This window comes from Microcebus murinus, chromosome 3, assembly GCF_040939455.1.
Source record: "Microcebus murinus isolate Inina chromosome 3, M.murinus_Inina_mat1.0, whole genome shotgun sequence".
NCBI lineage: Eukaryota > Metazoa > Chordata > Mammalia > Primates > Cheirogaleidae > Microcebus > Microcebus murinus.
The window spans coordinates 20,263,191-20,284,519 of record NC_134106.1 but is presented as its reverse complement, the minus strand read 5'-3'; the positions used below and the strand labels follow the sequence as shown (position 1 = coordinate 20,284,519).

General features: G+C 39.4%; 1 protein-coding gene across 13 annotated transcripts in view; it reads left to right on the top strand.

Annotated features, from left to right (window-relative positions):
• DTNB (dystrobrevin beta) overlaps positions 1 to 21,329 on the top strand; it is a 247,434-nt gene that overhangs the window by 195,247 nt on the left and 30,858 nt on the right. For all 13 annotated transcript variants that reach the window (XM_076000601.1, XM_076000603.1, XM_012788139.3 and 10 more), the window contains 3 exons: positions 10,761 to 10,846; positions 11,650 to 11,763; positions 16,835 to 16,931. In XM_076000601.1, the coding sequence (XP_075856716.1) occupies positions 10,761 to 10,846; positions 11,650 to 11,763; positions 16,835 to 16,931 (297 nt within the window). The remainder of the gene's footprint in view (positions 1 to 10,760; positions 10,847 to 11,649; positions 11,764 to 16,834; positions 16,932 to 21,329) is intronic.

Here is a 21,329-nt window from a genome sequence, read left to right as displayed (position 1 = left end):
GGAATAGGTTGAGGAAAAAAATCTTTTTAGGAAAATGCTGAAAAGGTGCATGTCATCATCTTCCTAGCCAGAATGCAGATTAAATACCATCTCTATCCTAACTTTCTAGGAAACCTTATTTTCATTTTCACATCTTAGCAATGCCTATTATTGCTGTAGTAATGCCTATGATGCCTGAATATCTTTGAAGAAAATATTTCTGGTTCCTTCTTAGGATTTAGGTTTCACTCATTAAAAATAACCCTGGCTTTGAATTTGATAAACGCTTGCAACTTTTCAGTTTTGTAAGTTTTTTTAAGACCATGATAAATATTTTTTATTACTTCAGAGGTGATCAAGAAACTTCTTGAAAGAACAAATTCTACTTGGTGATACAAGACCTACATGAAGGAGTTGATTAGATATTCCCAAACTTTCCCATTCTCCACTGCCCTAACACATTGAGTTGCTAATGTCCACATTCATCATCAGAAAAAATTCATTTATCACATGGCATTGCATCATTAAAGCTATCAGCATAACTTTACCAAATAGGTTATATAACAGAGATGAAGTCACTGGTATATAATAATATTCAGAATGTGACATTAGAAAATCACAGTAAGCAAAATATTTTTCATGTCAAATAAAAGAAAATTGAGATAATTAAATCAAGGATCTAGAAGCAAATGAATTATCTCTATGAAACCTACGAACAATGCTACTTTTGCTGCCACAGCCAGATTGTAGGGCAACCATGAGTCCATCCTTAGGTTATACTGAGCTCCTTGGGAAATGGTCCCAACTGGGTTTTTCCAGTAAACCCTAGTTTAATACAGAGTTGCCTCCGGTGTTCACTAAAAGTTTAGGCTGGCTCTGGATTCCCAGAAAAGGTTAAAAGAATAGGACTGTTACACATGTAGTTTGATTTTAAGGATAAAAGGAATAGGTTTTGTGAAGTAATCATTGAATTGAAGTTTCACAGGTGTCATTCCACATGAATCAGGAACAGTTCGGGATCTGGGAATCAGTTGACTTATCTTGGGGTCTTCTAGATTGGAGGGAAGATGTGGGCCCCTAGTTGAATGACTTGGTGCTCGGTAGAAGTCCTCTTATCTGAACCAGAGATTGGTCAGCTAATCAAAAACTAGTTTAAAATATTTAAGGAGATGTCTACTGAAGTGTGTAGGGGTAAATTGATGTTGCGGTTTTCAACTTTGTATAAAAATGCTTCAGCAAAGAAAAAGAAGATACAGAATAGATGAAGCAAATGTGTCAGAAATCTTTATAACTGTTGAAGCTAGTTTGAGTATATGGAAATATATTTCCTTTTGTGTTTATGTTTAAAATGTTCATAATACATTTTTTTTTTTTTTTTTTTTTGAGACAGAGTCTTGCTTTGTTGCCTAGGCTAGAGTGAGTGCCGTGGCGTCAGCCTGGCTCACAGCAACCTCAAACTCCTGGGCTCAAGCGATCCTTCTGTCTCAGCCTCCCAAGTAGCTGGGACTACAGGCATGAGCCACCATGCCCGGCTAATTTTTTCTATATATATTAGTTGGCCAATTAGTTTCTTTCTATTTATAGTAGAGACGGGGTCTCGCTCTTGCTCAGGCTGGTTTCGAACTCCCGACCTCGAGCGATCCGCCCGCCTCGGCCTCCCAGAGAGCTAGGATTACAGGCGTGAGCCACCGCGCCCGGCCTAAAATGTTCATAATACATTTTTAAGTGAGTTAAAATAGGGAACCATAAAAATGATACATTTATCCTTTAACATTTCTTTGTATCTAGTCATGCATATTTTAATGTGGGACCAAGCCCATGCATGAGTTTAGGTCCTGGGTTCTAAGTCGTTACCTCTGCATGAAATGCTGTCACATGATGCAAGTGCAGCTTCCATTTTCAGTCCTTTACAGTGGAATGAAAACTTAAAAACTCTTGTAATGCATGGGTACAGAATTCCTCTTTATAATTTTCCAGATGTTTAAAGTTGTCTTACCTTCAACTAGTTCAGCAGTAGTGTATTTTAGAAGCTTATCTCTGTTGAGTCTCCAACTCATTCAACTTGGTTTTATAGAAATAGCAACCCTCTTTTCATCTTCATATTTCATTGGCTTGTGTGATATTTAATTAAATTACATAATAGCAAGTACAACTTGAAACAAACAACTAATCTTGTTAAGCATGCAACTCAACTGATAGAAACAGATGTGTATGGGGAATACTAAAGTGTAGGCTGCTAACTATGAACCAGGGCAGCACTGTTTTCCAGGAGGAGTGGAGACCTTCCTGTATACATACCTGCTATGTTTGCTAAGTAGAGGTCAGTTAAGAGACCTCCACCTATAGTTTTTTTCTGGGCCTCTCCTCTAGTTGCTACAGGACAGGAATTGTTCATTGGATCTGGGAGCTTCCTTGAGTTTTAGTGATGTAAACATAATGCCTTGATTACAAAGGTTCCAGAGTTTCCTCAAACCCAGTACCATAGGCCTCCTTATGGGTAAGCTTCACAGTGTTTGTTTTTAGTTACTTATAATTCTGGCTCTGATGCTTGTTAGATTTATACACAGAAGGTATATAATAAGGTTATTAAATAAAATTTTATTTTGAGTTATTATAATCAACATTTGTAGAGTATTGTGCTGCCCCCTATATTATATCATTAAATCCTCTCCACATTACTTTCAGTAAATATCCCCATTTTACAGACAAGAAAATGAAAAAATTAAAATTAAAATGAAGGTCAAATGGCCAGTAAGTAGCAAAGTTAGGATTCCTAACTAGTCTACTTCCATTCCTATTCCACTATGGGAAATTCTCCATGTAGTAACCAAAAAAATGTTGTTTGTTTGTTTTTCATAAACTTTATTTTAGAATACTTGTAGATTTATAGAAAAATTTCAATGATAATTTAGAGTTCTTTATATTCCATATCCAGTTTCCCTTATAATTAACATCTTACATTAGAATAGTACATTCATTGCAATTAATGAACCAATACTGATGCATTATTATTAACTAAAGTCCATCCCTATTTCAGATTTCCTTAGTTTTTACCTAATGTCCTTTTTCTCTTCTAGGATGCCATCCAGGACTCCACATTAAATTTAGTTGTCATGTCCTCTTAGGCTTCTCTTGGCTTTGACAGTTTCTTTAATTTGGCTTGTTTTTGATGGCCTTGACAGTTTTAAGGAGTACTAGTCAGATATATTGTAGACTGTTCCTTAATTAGGATTTGTCTGACGTTTTTCTCTTGATTAGACTGGGGTTGTGGGTGTCGGGGAGGAAGAGGTAAAGTGCCCTTTTCATTATGCCATACCAGGGGTACAGACTGTCGACATGATTTGTTACTGTTGTTGTTGGCTTTGATCACCTGCCTGAGGCAGTGTTTTTCAGATTTCTCCAATATATTATAAAGTTACTCCTTCTCCCCCTTTCCACACTATACTCTTTGGAAGGAAGTCACAATGCACAGGCCACACCTAAGGCCTAGGGAATTAGGCTGTACCTCCTTGAGGCTGGATTCAAGTAATGTACATATATTTTTTGGAATTCTTCTGTATAGGAAATTTGTTCTTTCCCATTTATTATTCAGGCATTTATTTTTGTAAACATAGAACAGTGTTTCAAAATATATAATCAGATTTCATTTCTTTGCTCAAAATCCTACAGTGGCTTCACACCACATTTAGAGTGAAATGCAAGCTCCTCTCTGTGGCTCAGGGATCTGTATGATCTAGGCTGTGGCCTCATCACCCCTGCATCACCCATGCTGTCACTATAGCTCATACCCCAGACCTGGACATCCAAAGTCACCAGCTGCAGGGCCTTGACATTTGCCCTTCTTTCTGCCAGCAGGCTCTACCCTCAGACTCTCATCTGCTTCGCTTCCTCACTTCACTGAGTCTCTGAGAGCCCTTTGATAACCTCCTCATTTAAAAAGTCTTCTGTCCTGATTCATTCTATTTTGTTACCCTGTATTTCTTCATTGCATTTATCCCTACTGATGTCTGTATTTATTTTGTTGTTTTTTTGGTTTTTTTTTTAAATCTTTCTTTCAATGTAATGGAAGGTCTATGAGGGTGGGGACTGGGTCTTATTCACCTGTGCATCCCTGGCTACTAGAACAGTGTCTGCCACATAGTAGAAGCTCAGGAAATATTTGTTGAATAAATGAATGCACAAACTATCTATTTTTGAAAGAAATCATCTTCAGGTCTCTTCTAACCAAAGTATCCTATGTCTTTATGAAATAGTAATTCACTTTCTATCTTTTTCCCTTCAGTGTCCTGGAGGCATATTAGGAAGGGAGACCTGGCTTTTTTTTTTCTCTAAAGGAACACTGTGGTGTTTAAAATGATAAATAAATAAAATCCTAAGTTTCTCTGTTGTTTATGTATACTCGATGATGTTCAAAGTTTGAGTGAAATAAGCCATCGTTAGATCTCACCATTGGGGAGTTCTCTGTTATTATGTCCAGGTGGAGGGAGCTCAGCTCTGCTCGGGCACCAGTGACTCCAGGTGGAACTGCTGCCTTAGGATGGAATTGCCCTCCATTCCTACTTCTTCGCATTTGAGCTGCAGTGCTTCTTGGAGCCAGAGACTCTTACATGGTTAAGGAATCTCTCTTGATAATAGAGACTTTTGATTTCTGTATTAACCTCCTCTATGGAAGATGCCTCGGCTTTGCAGTCAGACACTCAAAACTAGAAAGTTTCTTTAGATACTTTCAGTGAAATACCACAGAGTTTCTGTTTGCGATCAATATGAAGCAGATTCCTTTCAGAACTCATGTCATCATCTATAATTTCCCCTGGTCCAACTCTAATAAGGAGCCATTACTTTTAGTTTTCAGGCATTGCAAACTTATCATTCACAGCCAGGTTCAGTCTCAAGCAAGCCATTTTTCTGCTGCTCAGCTCAGGCTCTCTCAGACTCTGAATACAATATAGAAATAGAGTACAACATGGCTGCCCGTCCATGCTTCTCTGGAGAAAGAAAAATCATCTTGTTTTTTCTTTTAAAAAAGGAGAGTATTTGACAATTGGTAAAAAGCCTCCTACCTGGATTTTCTATGATATTTTGCCCCTGCTTATTTAGAGAATGCCACATGATAAGAATTACCAAATCTTCAAGCTTTAGGCAGGAAGTAAGGTGTCTGCTTCAAGGTAGATCATGTTTCTGGAAGAAGCGAGAAGATACAGAGTGAAGCAGAGCCATGTCATAGCCCTCGGGGAAACCTGCAAGAAGGTACACAGTGAAGCACAGCTGTGTCAGCGCCCTCGACAGAGCTGCTCTTCTGGTTAGTCAGTAAAAGGGAAACGTCACTTGGTCATCCCTTTTCCTATTTTGTGTTAATTGGCTACCATATTCTTTTTTTTTTTTTAAATACTCCCAATTAATTAATTTAGCAAATATTTTTTTCTTCAGAATGTTTGAAAGTCCTTTTCCATTGCCCTGTAGCTTTCAGTACTGTTGTTGGACAATGATGCCATTTTTTTAGTTTTAGTCCTTTGTATTTGTCTTCTTTTGTGTTCTATCTGGAAGCTTGAAGGTCTTCTTTTTGTTTGCTGTGTACTTAGATTTCCTGATCACATTGTATAGATATATTCTGATCCATTGTGGTGGACACTCGAACTCATTCAATTTGGTAACTCATGTACTTCAGCACTGGAAACTTTTCTTAGATTATTTCATTAATGACTTTTCTCCCTTTTTTTTTTTTTTGAGCCTTTACTATTTGGATTTTTGCTCTGCTTTGTAGGAAGTTTCCATACTTTTTTCTTCCAATCCTTTTTATTTTCTTGTTTTCCATTTATACTCTCTTGTTTTCAATTCTAAGGCTCTTTTATGTATTCTGAAAACTTCTTTCTTCTTTTAAATTATATTACTCTGCCTGCTTTTGTTTCATGGTTGCAACTTATATATATATATATATATATAGTTTTTTTTCCCTTGCTTAGTCTTAGTCTGTTTTCACCAGTTCACCTTCTGTTATTTGTTTTGGTTTCTGTCTTCCAAGATAGAAGATGTCAGATGTCTGATAATCCTTGGTTGTCACTTGACTTGATTAGCTCTCTTCTCTCTCTCCTTCTGTGAGCTTTCTAGAATGCTTGTCTTCTAAAAAAGGAGCCAAGGTCAAGACAGTCTTCCAAGGAAGCAAAAGGCCCATTGCTTCAGCTCTTGTTCCTTTTGACAGTAAAGATTTTTCTGGGCAACTCAGGTCTCCCATACACACACACACACACACACACACACACACACACACACTCACTCTGTGTGTGTATGTGTGTATGTGTTTGAGTATAAAGTGGAAGACTCTTAGAAAGTAGGGACTAAAACATGATGACAAAATTCCTGTGTCTGCCCAGCAGCAGGCTACCACTACGAATGGTGAACTAAAATCTATTAGATTATAACCTTCTTGAGGGAAGGGTGAGTTCTAGACTTTCTGTTCCAAACTCCTTTAACACCACGCCTTGCATGTGAAAAATGTTCACTAAATATTTTTCAACACTGATTTATATTGATATTATCCTACAGAGACAGTACTATTAATTAACACTGAATTTGTTTTACTCAGTTGTGTCCCTCTGAGATTTCCAATAAAGGCTTCTGGCTCTATCTAGCCAGGTCAGCAAAGGCCCAGAAAGTGGTACAAAACTCCACTTTTTATATTTCTTTTGTTTTCCATATAAGTCAGGGGAATTATAGGAAATTCACTTATGGGAATAATATTCTCTAATTAAAAATGACATATACAAACATTACATTACATCTTATAATTCTATCTTATAATGGCAAATGATTGATAGACTTAATTCCAACTCCCCCTTTTTGAGTTTACTATACTCTTGGCACTGTTATAGGTACATGGTACTGAAAGATGCATGTCAGTCCCCAACCCTCAAGGAATTCACAATCTAACGAGGAAGGCAAATTATAAAGTAAAACTATATGGGCCCTGAGGAATCAGGGAATCCCATGACTGAGGGTTTGGACAGCTAGTTCTTCCTCTTAATTAGTTGTATGAGAAGGCTGAGAAGAAAGTGGCCCTCTTTTCCTCCTGGGAATACCATAAATCTCTCCAGTAGAATCCCATGCCTTCTCCTTCCCCAAGATTTCCCTCCAGTTTTACCACTGAGCCATAAAAATCTTACCACAGTACTATAATTTGAATGTGTCCCCCAAAAGTTCATGTGTTAAAAACTTAATCCTCAATGTAAGTGTTGAGAGGTGGGGCCTTTAAGAGGTGATTAGGCCATGAGGGTGGAGCTTGAGTGAGCAGAGCCCTCATGGATGGATAAATGCCATTATTTCAGGAGTGGGCTCCTGATATAAGGATGTGTTGGGTCCCATCTCTCTCTGTCTTGCATGCATCTCTTTCTCACTTGCCCTTCCACATGGGATAATGCAGCAAGAAGGCTGTTGAGATGTTAGACTTCATAGCCTCCAGCACTGTGAGCTAAATAAACTTCCATTCTTTACAAACTGCCCAGTCTATGGTATTCTGTTATAACAGCAGAAAATGAACTAAGAATGGGGCCTTAAAAGTTATCTAATCAGACTTCCTGATGTCCAGGTCTTCGCTATAAAAACATAGTCATTGGGCCTGTATTGCTTAGAACACACTGGATTACAAACAACAGAAAATCCAAATCAAGGTTTAATCAAGGAATGTAGACCTGGGTTCAGAAGCTGTTTGATTTAGAGACTCACAAAGATCAGATCTCTCTCTGTATATACTTTCTTGGTGTCTGCTTTATTCCAACCTGGCCAGACCTTGTGTTTCGAAGATGACTACCCACTGTCCAGGGGCCCTCTGTTCTTTTGAGCACATAAGAAAGAAGAGGTTGTCTCTGAAGCTCTCAAAAAATGAAAGAAAAACTTTCCCGAAAGACCCCAGGATATTGCTCCTCTCATTGGCCCAGACTGTGTCATGACCATTGTCAACCAATAATTGTGGCAGGGTATGGGATTATGCTTATTTGTTTAGGTTGGAATTGTGCTAATTTGCTTAGATTGGAACCACACACTCCTTGTAGGTGGCTGGGGCAGGGATATGTCTGAGAACAGGGGGAGTTTACCAAAATAAAAGAGAGTGGATATTGGTGACGCTAGGCTACCATAGGAGCTAGCATAAGGTCCTGCTGTAGCCAATACACTGCCATGGAGACCTCTACTCCCAAACTATAATTGCTTTCTCCCACTGGACAGCTAAGGTTGTACAGCAGGCTCGCCATATCTGGGGTTTCAATTCCTGGGATTCAACCAACCGCAAATCATAAATGTAGTTAGGCTTACCACGGTTGCATCTATACTGAACATGTACAGGTTGTTTTTTCTTGTCATTATTCTCCAAACAATACAGTATAACAACTATTTACATTGTTTTGGGTATCGTAAGCAATCTAGAAAGGATTTAAAGTATACGGGAGAATATGCCATTTCATATAAGGGACTTGAGCATCCTTTGACAGTCCGAGGAAGTCCTGGAACCAATTCCCCACAGATACAAAGAAACAATTCTAGTAAGTACAGTAATGGTATATTTGTAGTTGAATCTACCTCCGTTTCCACTCAAGTTCAGGATCCAGTGGCTCCTTCTTGCCATACTGTTGCCCTTTGGCGTCAGTTGCTTCCTTCAATTCGTTACTTTGCATGTGTCTTTCTTCAGTTTCTTCTGCTTGGGCCTTACTGATCTTTTGCTCCACTCGCTGACTCAAAAGAGTCAAAACATTGGCTGCAATTCCAGAAGACCTTCCTTCCGCCCCTTTCTCCTGCATTAGGCTCAGCACCGAATCTAGCCAGCCGCACCTACTCCGAGAGCGGCCGAGGCGGCCGGGTCTCTTACGTGGGCGCGCGGCTTCCGCGCTGAGGGCAGCCCGCCTCTCCAGGCCGGAGCCGCCGGGCCGTGCTCAGCGTGGCGTCCAGCGTCCTGACTGACTTGCTCCGGGACGGCGGCCTGTAGTGCTCTGCGGCCTCGGGCTCAGGATGGCCTCCGGCTGGCCGGCAGATCCAGACGCGCCCACAGCTGCGTCTCCGCTGCTCTGCTTCGGGGCTCAAGACCCAGCGAGACGAGCACGAGGAGGCGCCACGCCGTCCGCCGCCCCGTGCCCAGGGGGCCTGGAGGAGGCGTCCTCGGCAGGCAGCCGGCCCTGCTTCCCCTGGCTACCATATTCTTAAAGGAGTTAATGAAGGTCAGGTACATCAGTGGATATGTGAATCACAACCACATAATTTCTCCAAAAAAGATATACAAATGGCCAGTAAGCACATGAAAGTATGCCCAACATACTAATCATTAGGGAAATACAAATTGAATCCACACTGAGATACTACTTCACACCCACTAGGATGACTATGATCAAAAAGACAATACAAGTGTTGGCAAGGATGTGGAAAAAGTGAAACCTTCATGAATTGCTGTTGGGAATGTAAAATGATATAGCCACTTTGCAAAACAGTTCGGCAGTTTCTCAAAAGGCATTTATCATATGACATAGCACTTTCATTCCTATGTATATACCCAAGAGAAATAAAAACATCTCAACATAAATCTTCATAGCAGCATTATTCAGAATAGCCAAAAAGTGGAGACAACTGAAATATTCATCAACTGTTGAATGGATAAATAAAATGTGGTATATCTACATAATGGAATATTATTCAGGCAAGAAAAATAATGAAGTACTATTACTTGCTACATGGATGAACCTTAAAAACATTTTGCTAGATGAAAGAAGCCAAACAAAAAAGGTCATATATGATTCCATTTGTGCCAAATACCCAGAATAGGCAAATCCACAGAGAAAGAAAGTAGAATAGTAGATGTTGGGGTGGGAGAGTGACTACTAATGGACATAGAGTTTCTTTTTGGGGTGATGAATATATTTGGGAATTAGATGATGGTAATGATTTCACAACCTCATAAATACACAAAAAACACTGAATGGTACACTTTAAAAGGGTGGATTTTATGATATATAAATTATATCTCAATTTTGTGAAGTTCACTATTAGGAACTTCATACCCACTAGGATGGTTAAAACCAAAAATACAATAACAGGTATTGGTGAAGATGTAGATAAATTGGAACCCTCATTCATTAGCATGATTGTAAAATAGTATAGCCACTTTGGAAAACAGTTTGACAGTATCTCAAATGTTAAATGTAGACTTACCATATAACTCAGCAATTCCACTCCTAGGTATTTACCCAAGAGAAATGAAAACATGTATGGACACAAATATTTATAAATGAAAGTTCAGAGAAACTTCATTTATAATAACCAAAAGCTGGAAACCATGAAATACTACTCAGCAATAAAAAGGAAGGAACTACGGGTTCATGGAGCAACATGGGTTAACCTCAAAAACCTTATGCTGGTCTTGAACTCCTGGCCTCAAGCAATCTCCTAACTAGAAACTACAAACCAAAGACTACATGCTGTATGATTCCATTTATATGAAGTTTCCAGAAAAGGCAAAACTATAGACAGAAAGCAAATCAGTGGCTGCCTGAGGTTGGGGGTAGGAGTGGCAGTAGACGACAAACCAGCACGAGGGAATTTTTTGTGGTAATGGAAAAATGTTCTAAAATTGGACTGTGGTGATTGGTTGCACAACTGTTTAAATTTACTAAGACTTGTTGAATTATACACTTAAAATGGGTGGATTTATGGTATGTAAATCATACCTCAAAATCTGTTTTTAAAAAATCAATCTAGGACTCTGGATATATATTTGAATTAGGAAAAAAACTACTTTCTTCCCACTTTAGGCTCGTCCTCCCACTGACTTGAGCTTTAACTTTGATGCCAACAAACAACAAAGACAGCTTATTGCAGAACTGGAAAACAAAAACAGGTAAGAAGCAAGGGCCAAACTTGTTATTAATGTACAGGATTATCATGTGAGTATCTGATTCTCTTCCTTGCCAACTAGATGGATTTTGACTACAAAGGAAGATCCTGCCTCCATAAATATAGGCTAGCCCAAGTACACTAAATGCCCTGGATGCTAATTTGTATATATCTGCATGCTGTTGATTCTGGTAGTCCAAATGCTGCTCACATGCCTTGAGGTAGATTCTTTGCCCCAGGCTTCCTCCCACCAGTATGTCTCCCTGTTGCAACTACTTTCTCCACCGTCCTTCCTGGCAGAACTTTGCTCTATCTAGCCATCTTGTCCTGACCCATTATGCTACGTGTGACTGGTCCCTCATAACAAAGCCATTTAGAAATATGGAGAGGGGAAAGCCATTTAGAAACAGGATAAGGGACCCAACTTAAAGTAAGTCAGGAGGTTGGGGCCAGGGAAGGCAGGGAATGGGGGAAGTCAGTGCAGGGCCTGCATTAGGAGATTCAAGTTCTCTTTTTCTTCCCCTGGAGAAAAATAGTAAATCAAGCATTCTGGTTGTCATTTTCCTTTTATGGAGATTTTTCAAGTTCTTGAACATTTCTATGACCTTTTCTACCACAAAGATTATTTCATTCAGGGAATGTCAGGTAAAGCAATATTGAGAAGGGGTCCATTTCATATCTTGGTCATCTGGAAGAAATCAGAACTAAATTGATAGAGGAGGCACTGCTAGAGGAAAAACCTCTAACAGGGACAGAGAGGGAGCTCTGAAGCCCTGTGCAGCCATCTTTCACTCATCCCTCCTCTAGAGAGATCCTGCAGGAGATTCAGCGCCTCCGCCTGGAACACGAGCAGGCCTCCCAACCCACTCCTGAGAAGGCCCAGCAGAACCCCACGCTGCTGGCAGAGCTGCGGCTGCTGAGGTAAGTAGGGATAGTGCACCACTGTCCCCAAACTGTAATCTATGACAGCGGGAGCTTCTATCTCAGGAAAACAAAAAAGTGGGGTAGAATCTATTTATCAGTATACCTAGTCTTGTTAGAACAAAAGTGGCTAAGAGTGCCACCCATTCTGTTGTTGCTTCACATGTTTGGGTTCCATTAGTAATCACTCTGAGAAAGTCAGTCATCCTCACAGAACTAGGTAAATACCAGTGTCAGCTCCAGGACAAGTAGAGCAGTGTTTATACTTATGTGATTGCTTTAAGAAGACCATTGTACTGCAGTCCCTCTTCTTATCTTACTAATTAATCTGACTTTAGAGACTCTTGGCAGAAATAATGCTTTCCCTTTCCTATGAGTATATCCTCCTGGCACTTCATAGTCGGAGCAGGATGCCACTGAAGGAGAAGGATGCTTCCTATGCACATCCTCCGAGACATGAAACCAAATGGGAATCTCTTTCACAGTGGCTATGGTAGCTTCCCACTTGTACATAAATATAAACTGTCTCAAGGATCAAGAAACTAAGGGCATAGGATCAAAATGGGAGGAGTGAGCAACTTCAGCTCCCAGTTTGCTTTTGTTTTGGAGGGAGTGGGGATATCTTCCCAGAACATAACGTGAGTGTGATCTGACCTGTTATTAGGGTCTTATGTCCTGTCAATCTTAGAAAAATGTGTGTGTATTCTTCTATAAGTAAAAACATTATGGAAACTGAGTTTAGTGACTTGATTCTCACCAGATCTCTAGATGTCCAAATAGTAGGATTTTTCTTTTCAGGTTGATTTTTAATGTATAGCTGAATATGATTTTTTTTTTAGCTCTTCCATTAGCTTAATTTAGTTTCTCAACCATGATTTCTTTTCCTAGACAATGGAGATTATTGTTTTTTCATAGGTGTCCTACTGTTCAGATTTATATCATTAATAAGTAATTTAAACTGTGCAGATGAAAATCGTTAGTGGTTTAAAAATTTCAGTCTCCTAAAAATTTATTTAGTTTCTAAATGTAGCTAGGATAAAATTTTGGTTGCTCTGTGATTCATGGCTGCACATTTGTGATATTAGTACATTTCATATCATGCTAGGAAGGATGGGAAAATGAATGCTGCTAACTTGGGCAGATTGTAAGCCTTCAGAGTATCAGCATAAGATATACCTATTGTCTGTCCCCACCTCAGCTCAGGCACAAGTGACTATTTTTATATCTAGAAAAGCAAAAAAACAAAAAAACTCCATCATTCTTAGTCTGTTAGTCTCTTGCTGGAACTGAGATTGCTAAAAGTGCTCAGTTAAGCTGGAAGGATCTAAAAAATATATTAATAAATTTCGTAGGCACAGAGTGGAGTCCAGGAATATCACACAAGGCATCAAGAAGCAGGAATTTAAGACCTAAGATCTAAGAAGGGTTTACAGTTTGAGAAATAAAAATATTTAATCTCAAAAGCAGCTTCTAGATCACAGAAGAAGCGGAACTATTTATTAAGTGTGCTGTAATAATTGTTTATGCATGTAGACAAACATACTGGCTTTCTACGTCACTATGTGTATAAACAGCAGATAGATTAAACATGAATACAAAACTTTAAAACTTCTAGAAGAAAATGTAGAAGAATTTCTTTAGGATTTTGGAATAGAAAATAATTACTCAGCATTACTAATCACGAGGCCGGGCGCAGTGGCTCACGCCTGTAATCCTAGCACTCTGGGAGGCCGAGGCGAGCGGATAGCTCAAGGTCAGGAGTTCGAAATCAACCTGAGCAAGAGCAAGACCCTGTCTCTACTATAAATAGAAAGAAATTAATTGGGCAACTAATATATATAGAAAAAATTAGCCAGGCATGGTGGCGCATGCCTATAGTCCCAGCTACTCAGGAGGCTGAGGCAGAAGGATTGCTTGAGCCCAGGAGTTTGAGGTTGCTGTGAGCTAGGCTGATGCCACGGCACTTTGGCCCGGGCAACAGAGTGAGATTCTGTCTCAAAAAAAAAAAAAAATCACCTATACTCTATAAAGTAATACAACTATTATGTACCCATAATAATTAAAAATAAAAAATTAAATATATATATGTATATGAGTCAAAAACTGCCAATACACAGCTAGTACAATAACACAAGATAGAGAATTTCATCCATAGGATTAATGATTATGGCTCTTGACCACTAGGGTTGTCTTTTTCCCTTTATTATTTTTAGTGGTATGTTTGTTACAAAAATATGTGTGATAAATGTATAACGAAGTGAATCATAATGATAAAATGAATCCCTATAAACCCATATCCTATTGAGAATTCGTATATTGCTAAAACCATGTCATCTAAGTGCCCTACCTTACCCCATTTCCTGCCTCCACCTACCTCACAGAGTAAACCTCTCTCCAGAATTTGGTTTATCATTCCCTTGTTTTTTAAACAGTATTATCACATTGTAATCCCATATAATAAAATGTTTAGTTTTGCTTCTTGTTTTTTGAGCTGAATAGTTATATACAGTGTTCTGGGACTTTTCCCCCTCAATATTACTATCTAGGATTCTTCCACATTGTTGCATGTAGCTGTAGTTCATTCATTTTCACCTTGCAATGTAATTGTCTGATCACACACAGCACAGATAAAGAATCTTGCATCCAGGCTTAGGAGTTCAAGGAACGAAGCCATCCTAGAAAATCGAATGAGTCTAGGCTGGATATGGTGGCTCACACCTGTGATCCCAGCGCCTTGGGAGGCCAGGGAGGATTACTTGAGGCCAGGATTTCAAGATCAGCCTGGGCAACATAGTGCAATGCCATCTCTACAAAAATTTTAAAATTAACCAGGCATGGTGGCACATATCCTAACTGATTGGGAAGCTGAGCCAGGAGGGTCCCCTGAGCCCAGGACTTCAAGGTTACAGTGAACTATGATCAAACCACTACACTCCAGCATGGATGACAGAGTGAGACCCTGTCTAAGAAAAGAAAATTAAGTCAGATCCTTCTTATCAAGTATATCTGCACTGGAAAGTTAGAGAGTATGAAGACTAGATCACAGTGAGTCTACCCTAAAAACTTACAATCTAATTTTGGAAATTAAACATAAAATAATTTGGTAATCAGTTACATAATATTATACAATGTCGATAAGAAAATTCTGTGTAGGGAAAGATATAATGGGGTGGGGAACCTGCGGCCTTGGGGCCACATGTGGCCTTCTGGATCCTTGAATGCAGCCTTTTGACTAAACCCAAACTTTACAAAACAAATCCTTTTAATTGGAAATTCTTGGAGGGTTTCAAATCATGATTTTGTTAAGTTCAATAGATGTTAATGAGCACATACTGGATATTTTCTTAATCTTTGAATACATGCAAAGATGAGTAAAGCTCATCCCTTGACCTCAAGGATTTTGCATCATGGTAGGAATGACCGCTATACAAGATAAAGTAAATTAAGTGCCACAGAGAAGCACTATATTGCTATAGGAATTAATTAAGCTGGCTCTACTTAAGTAATCAGGGGAAGCTTCCTGGAAAGAGTTATGTTTGGGACAGACATTAAGGAATGAATAAGATTTGGAAGATTTGGGAATACCTGTGAGTCAAAATGATGGGGCCTTTTAGGGAAAAGTGAACCATCAGCTGGAGGTCCCAGCACGGATGGGAATAGGAGGTGAGGCGCTAGGGATAGAAATGTGGGTGGACTCTAAGGCAGTGCTCTCTGATAGAAATATAATGTAGCCACATATGTCATTAACGATTTTCTAACAGCCACATTGAAAAACTAAAAATAAATAGGTGTTATTAATTTTAATACTATATTTTAGTTCATCTGATATTTCCAAAATATTATCATTTCAACATGGAATCAGTATCAGAAAATGATTAAAATATCTTGCCTTCTTTTTTCCACACTAAGTCTTTGGATTCCAGTGTGTATATAACACCTACAGCACATCACAATTCAGACCAGCCACGTTTCAGGTGCTCCATAGTCACGTGTGGCTAGTGGCTATTGTGTGGGATAGCACATGTCTACATTGTGCAGGATAAGGGTTAGTGATGCTAAAAATTCTGGTGAGATTATCACACAGGATGGTGAAATGGACACCACTTAGCTTTGAGCAGCATTTTAAATAAACTTCATAGAACACTCTCACATCTATTATCTTATTTAGTTCTCAAAATATTGCTGCTGTTTGTTATTAGTCCCATTTTAGAGGAGAGAAAGTTGAGGGTAACTGACTTGTCCAAGGTTGCATATTTAGTAGATGAGAGGGCCAGCACTAAACCTCAAGCCTCTTGATTTATAACCACTGCTTTTCCTCACCATAAAAGCTGAAATCAGGATTAATCATGCTAGGAGACCATTACATGTGTGAGGTAAGAAGCACCTGGATAAAGTGAGAAACGTGGGAATAGAAAGATAGGCATATAAATTTTCTAAGAAACAATCTTCTGCATTGAGTGACTCATTGAATATAAAGAGGAAAGTATCAGTGAGGACTGAATTTTTTAGTGATGACACCTGGAAGAAAAAATAGCAGAGATAGGGAAATTGGGAAAGAGAAACATTTGGGGAGAAAAGTCTTAAGTCTGGTTTTGGACATATTGAGCTAGAATAGATGATATGAAATCTGTCCTCAGGGAAAAGTGACTTCTCTTAGACACAGGGAATCATCCCCATCTGTCACCCTTCTTCAACCTGATGTCTAGTGCTGAAAATACTGACTACTGAACCTTTTTTTACCCCTGAGCAGTTTGATATAATTTCTCCACTATTAATTTAAATTGGATTAGTTTTATATAATTTTATAAATAATACATTTTCCCTATGTGAAACGTATACTTTCCAAGGCACTTTTACCTATTCTCACAATAGTACAGGAAGGCAGGCAAAACAGATAACACCATTTCATACAAGAGGTGTCAGAGGTTAAATGGACTTGCTCAGTATCCCATAAACTGCCAAGTAGCAGAATCAGGTCTAAAACCCATTTCACCTGGCCTCTTAGACCCTTCTTTGAGAGTCCCTTTATCTTCAAAGTTTCATTTCTGATGGGCTTTTCCTCTGGGTGCAGACAAAGGAAGGACGAACTGGAGCAGAGGATGTCAGCATTGCAGGAGAGCCGGCGGGAGCTGATGGTGCAACTGGAAGGGCTGATGAAGCTACTGAAGGTAAGAGCTTTACAAAAGAGCAAACTCACCCTTCCTCCGCCTTTTTGTTCTATCCAGGTTCTCAAGGGATTGCATGATCCCCACCCACACTGGTAAGGGCAGATCTTCCTTGCTCAGTCTGCTAGTTCAGATGCCATTCTCTTTTAGAAATACCATCACAAACACACCCAGAAATAATTTTATACCAGCTATCTGGCTATCCCTTAAACCAGTCAAGTCAACACATAAAAGTAACCATCACACAGACCAACCTAATCAAACCAATTCTAATCAATAACTTTACTATATTAGGAATGAAAGAACATATTAGCTCTAGGTTTTATATATTGGAGACCTGAATAAATCAAGAATAATTCATGTCTATTTTTGTTAAAAAGTATATTACAACCCCTACACTTTAGAGCAGAAAAAGGCATGCTTGGCATTTGAATATCTTCACCTGAACAATTTTATTGGCACTGAAAAGAAATATTTACCTAGTTATGTAACAGCAATACCAGAGCACTTGCTCATGCTGTTACTTTTTCATGTCTCGTCTATTGATACTGAGAACCCACTGCATTTGGTAGTATGACACAGAGTTAACAGCCAAAATGAAAATCACAAAGTATGAAGTGACTCAAAAGCCAGGCTGAGGGGGTGAGTTTAATACTGTGATAAAAGGGAGCCATTGAAGGTTTTGAAAACAACAGTTTAGGAAAATATTCAGGACACATTAGAGAGGCGAAAAACTAAAGGATAATAGGAGACTAATGTAATCTTCTAGGCCCAAGATGACAAGGGTCTTAACTAGAAGTGGTAGCCCAAGAAAATAACAACTTAGTAAACCAATCCCTTAATAATGAAGCTAGTGAGTATTAGCAACTTGGATAAATGCAGTATTTGTGTTTTAAACCAACTTTTGACTTGCTCAAGCCAATTACTTTTTTTAATCTTTTTTATTTTTTGAGACAGAGTCTTGCTCTGTTGCCCTAGGTAGAGTGCAGTGGCATCATCGTAGCTCACTACAACCTCAAACTCCTGGGCTCAAACGATCCTCCTGCCTCAGCCTCCCCAATAGCTGGGACTACAGGCATGTGCCACCACATCCTAATTTTCTATTTTTAGTAGAGACTGTCTCGATCTTACTCTTGCTCAGGCTGGTCTTGAACTCCTGGCCTCAGGCAATCCTCCCATCTTGGCCTCCCGGAGTGCTAGGATTACAGATATGAGCCACTGAACCCAGCCAACTTTTTTAAAATCTTGAGCTGAGTTTTTTTCCTAGCTTTGGTCTTGGGTATTTGGGTTGTTTTGCATGGACATCTTTCTACATTAACCTTGTTAGGATTTCACCTCAAAAGTATTTTATGTCTAAATGGGTCTTGTTTAAAGAAATAAGGTTAAAAAAAAAACCTTATGCAAAAACCTGGCACACATCTCTCTAATAATTGTCAGATATCCAGCTAAGCAACCAGGTTACCCACTCAAAACATTAGAAATGTACTTAAACATATGTGGGCCTGTGTAACATCGGGAGCCATGTGTGGCTTTAAAAGCCCTCCTATTGTGGAGAGTTAGTATACCTGCAAAATAAGAGATGATAGGGGATCCACTCACTCTTCTCTGGCTCAAAACTCCCTTTTGGAAAGATGCTCTCAAACATTACCCAAACACAGGTGCCCCAATGTGGTTTTTGTAAAAGGCAAAAGGTTTATACAAATTGAAGGGAAGTCAGAGTGCATTTCCCCGAAGTAATACAGCGCACTTTGGATTGCCTTAGCACTCGCTCAGAGCCCCATGCATACCACTGTGGCCTTGTAATGTACTACTGGTGCTTGTGTTCAAGGGCTAAGAAGAATGAGCTAATGCCTGGAACTGTACTCCCAAACCCTGAGTTTCTTTTTATTTACAACTGTTATCTCATGGTTATAATTTCAATAAAATAAACAGCATCTTGCCATCCATTTTTTTTTTCTTTTTTTTTTTTTTTTTGAGACAGAGTCTTGCTTTGTTGCCCAGGCTAGAGTGAGTGCCGTGGCGTCAGCCTAGCTCACGGCAACCTCAAACTCCTGGGCTCAAGCAATCCTGCTGCCTCAGCCTCCTGAGTAGCTGGGACTGCAGGCATGCGCCACCATGCCCAGCTAATTTTTTCTATATATTTTTAGTTGTCCAATTAATTTCTTTCTATTTTTAGTAGAGACGGGGTCTCACTCTTGCTCAGGCTAGTTTTGAACTCCTGACCTTGAGCAATCCTCCTGCCTCAGCCTCCCAGAGTGCTAGGATTACAGGCGTGAGCCACCATGCCCAGCCCTGCCATCCATTTTTTAGGATTCTCTGCCAGGTTCTTAAATGCCTTATCATTTTATACATCTGACAGACTGAGGCCATTCAGACTGGGAGGAAGGATTTACACACATAATCCCAGGAATGTTGTCTTTTTATCCACTGAATAAAATTCACGTTTGAAAATCTCATGTCTTTAGTGTCCAGCTTCCTAAAAGAATTATAACATCTTTATTTGTGTGTCATATGCATTCCAAAAAATTCATACATAGGAATAATTGACTTCTATTAAAATTCCAGGCCGGGCGAGGTGGCTCACGCCTGTAATCCCAGCACTCTGGGAGGCCGAGGCGGGCGGATTGCTTGAGGTCAGGAGTTCGAAACCAGCCTGAGCAAGAGCGAGACCCCATCTCTACTATAAATAGAAAGAAATTAATTGGCCAATTAATATATATAGAAAAAATTAGCCGGGCATGGTGGCGCATGCCTGTAGTCCCAGCTACTCAGGAGGCTGAGGCAGGAGGATCGCTTGAGCCCAGGAGTTTGAGGTTGCTGTGAGCTAGGCTGATGCCACGGCACTCACTCTAGCCTGGGCAAAAAAGTGAGACCCTGTCTCAAAAAAAAAAAAAAAATTCCAAAGATGTTTTCCTGCTATTAAAAAAACATTCAGGTGGGGCACAGTGGCTCACGCCTGTAATCCTAGCACTCTGGGAGGCCGAGGAGGGAGGATTGCTTGAGGTCAGGAGTTCGAAACCAGCCTGAGCAAGAGCGAGATCCTGTCTCTACTAAAAATAGAAAGAAATTAATTGGCCAACTAAAAATATATAGAAAAAATTAGCCAGGCATGGTGGCCCATGCCTGTAGTCCCAGCTACTCGGGAGGCTGAGGCAGAAGGATTGTTTGAGCCCAGGAGTTTGAGGTTGCTGTGAGCTAGGCTGATGCCACGGCACTCTAGCCCAAGCAACAGAGTGAGACTCTGTCTCAAAAAAAAAAAAAAAATATATATATATATATCATCAACCCATAAAAGTACCCTTTAGAATCCTAACAATAATTTCAAAGGACTGTCCTGCTTTCATTGATGTTCAGTCTACTAGTATTTAATTCTCTCATGAAACAGCCATAAGCTATTAGTCAAATGGACAATCAAGCTACATGGTCTGGGATACTCATAAATTAAAATATATCACACATTAAATTTCCATTTCACAGGACGTTCTTTCATTCTACTTCAGTAAAATATTACATATTTTATCTTTTTATATGAGAATTGGCACATTGTTTATTAATTCATTCAAAAAAATCTTAGTCCTTTTTTGGGGAACAAGGCAAGGAAAAAATTAATCATTTATTAAACAAAAAATACATTGAGTTCCTAAGTGTCATGTTAGGTATTTGGCATATAATGGTGACTAGACTCAGTCCTTGTCACAAGGGAGTATCAGGGACCTTCTTTGTTTTTTTGGTGACATAATGTGGCTGACACTCAGGCATCCATGTTTCTGTGTATGTCTTTTCTTTATACTTTCCCCCCTGATTATTGTGTACCTAGATAACATCTGCCCTCAAACTTCTTATTTAATCTAGAAATGGTCATATATTGATGTTTCTAATTCATTTTCCGTTTTCCTGATACTGCATTACCAGATCAATTCTGCTGTTTTGAATTTCAGTCTCATTTGCAAATGTTCACCTAGTTTGCATATAAATTTTTATGTAGATAACTATAGTGGTTGGGCCATTGCTTTGGCCATCTCTCCAGATTTCCCGTGTAGAAGAGACTCATGTGTTTAGGTGACATAAGCAGTTCTAAATTTCCACTTTATAATTAAGGTATCATTACCTCCCCTTTAAATCAAATTGGCTGTATCCCTGTCATCAGTCAGTGTTTACTGACTGCAGCTAATTGACAATACAAAGGTTCCAAGACCTTAGATCTTACCTGTTTACTGTTGGCAGAGCCTTAAAGGCTTTATATGAATAACTTTTGTGAGTTTAAATTACACAACACCATCCTAGGCCACATTTGCTAAAGTCCACCCTCTCCCAATACAGTGCACACAGGAGGCCTCTAAGTCCAGAAAGCACTGCCCTGGCCACTGTCCCCACCCTAATCTGACACGTGTGTCTACTACA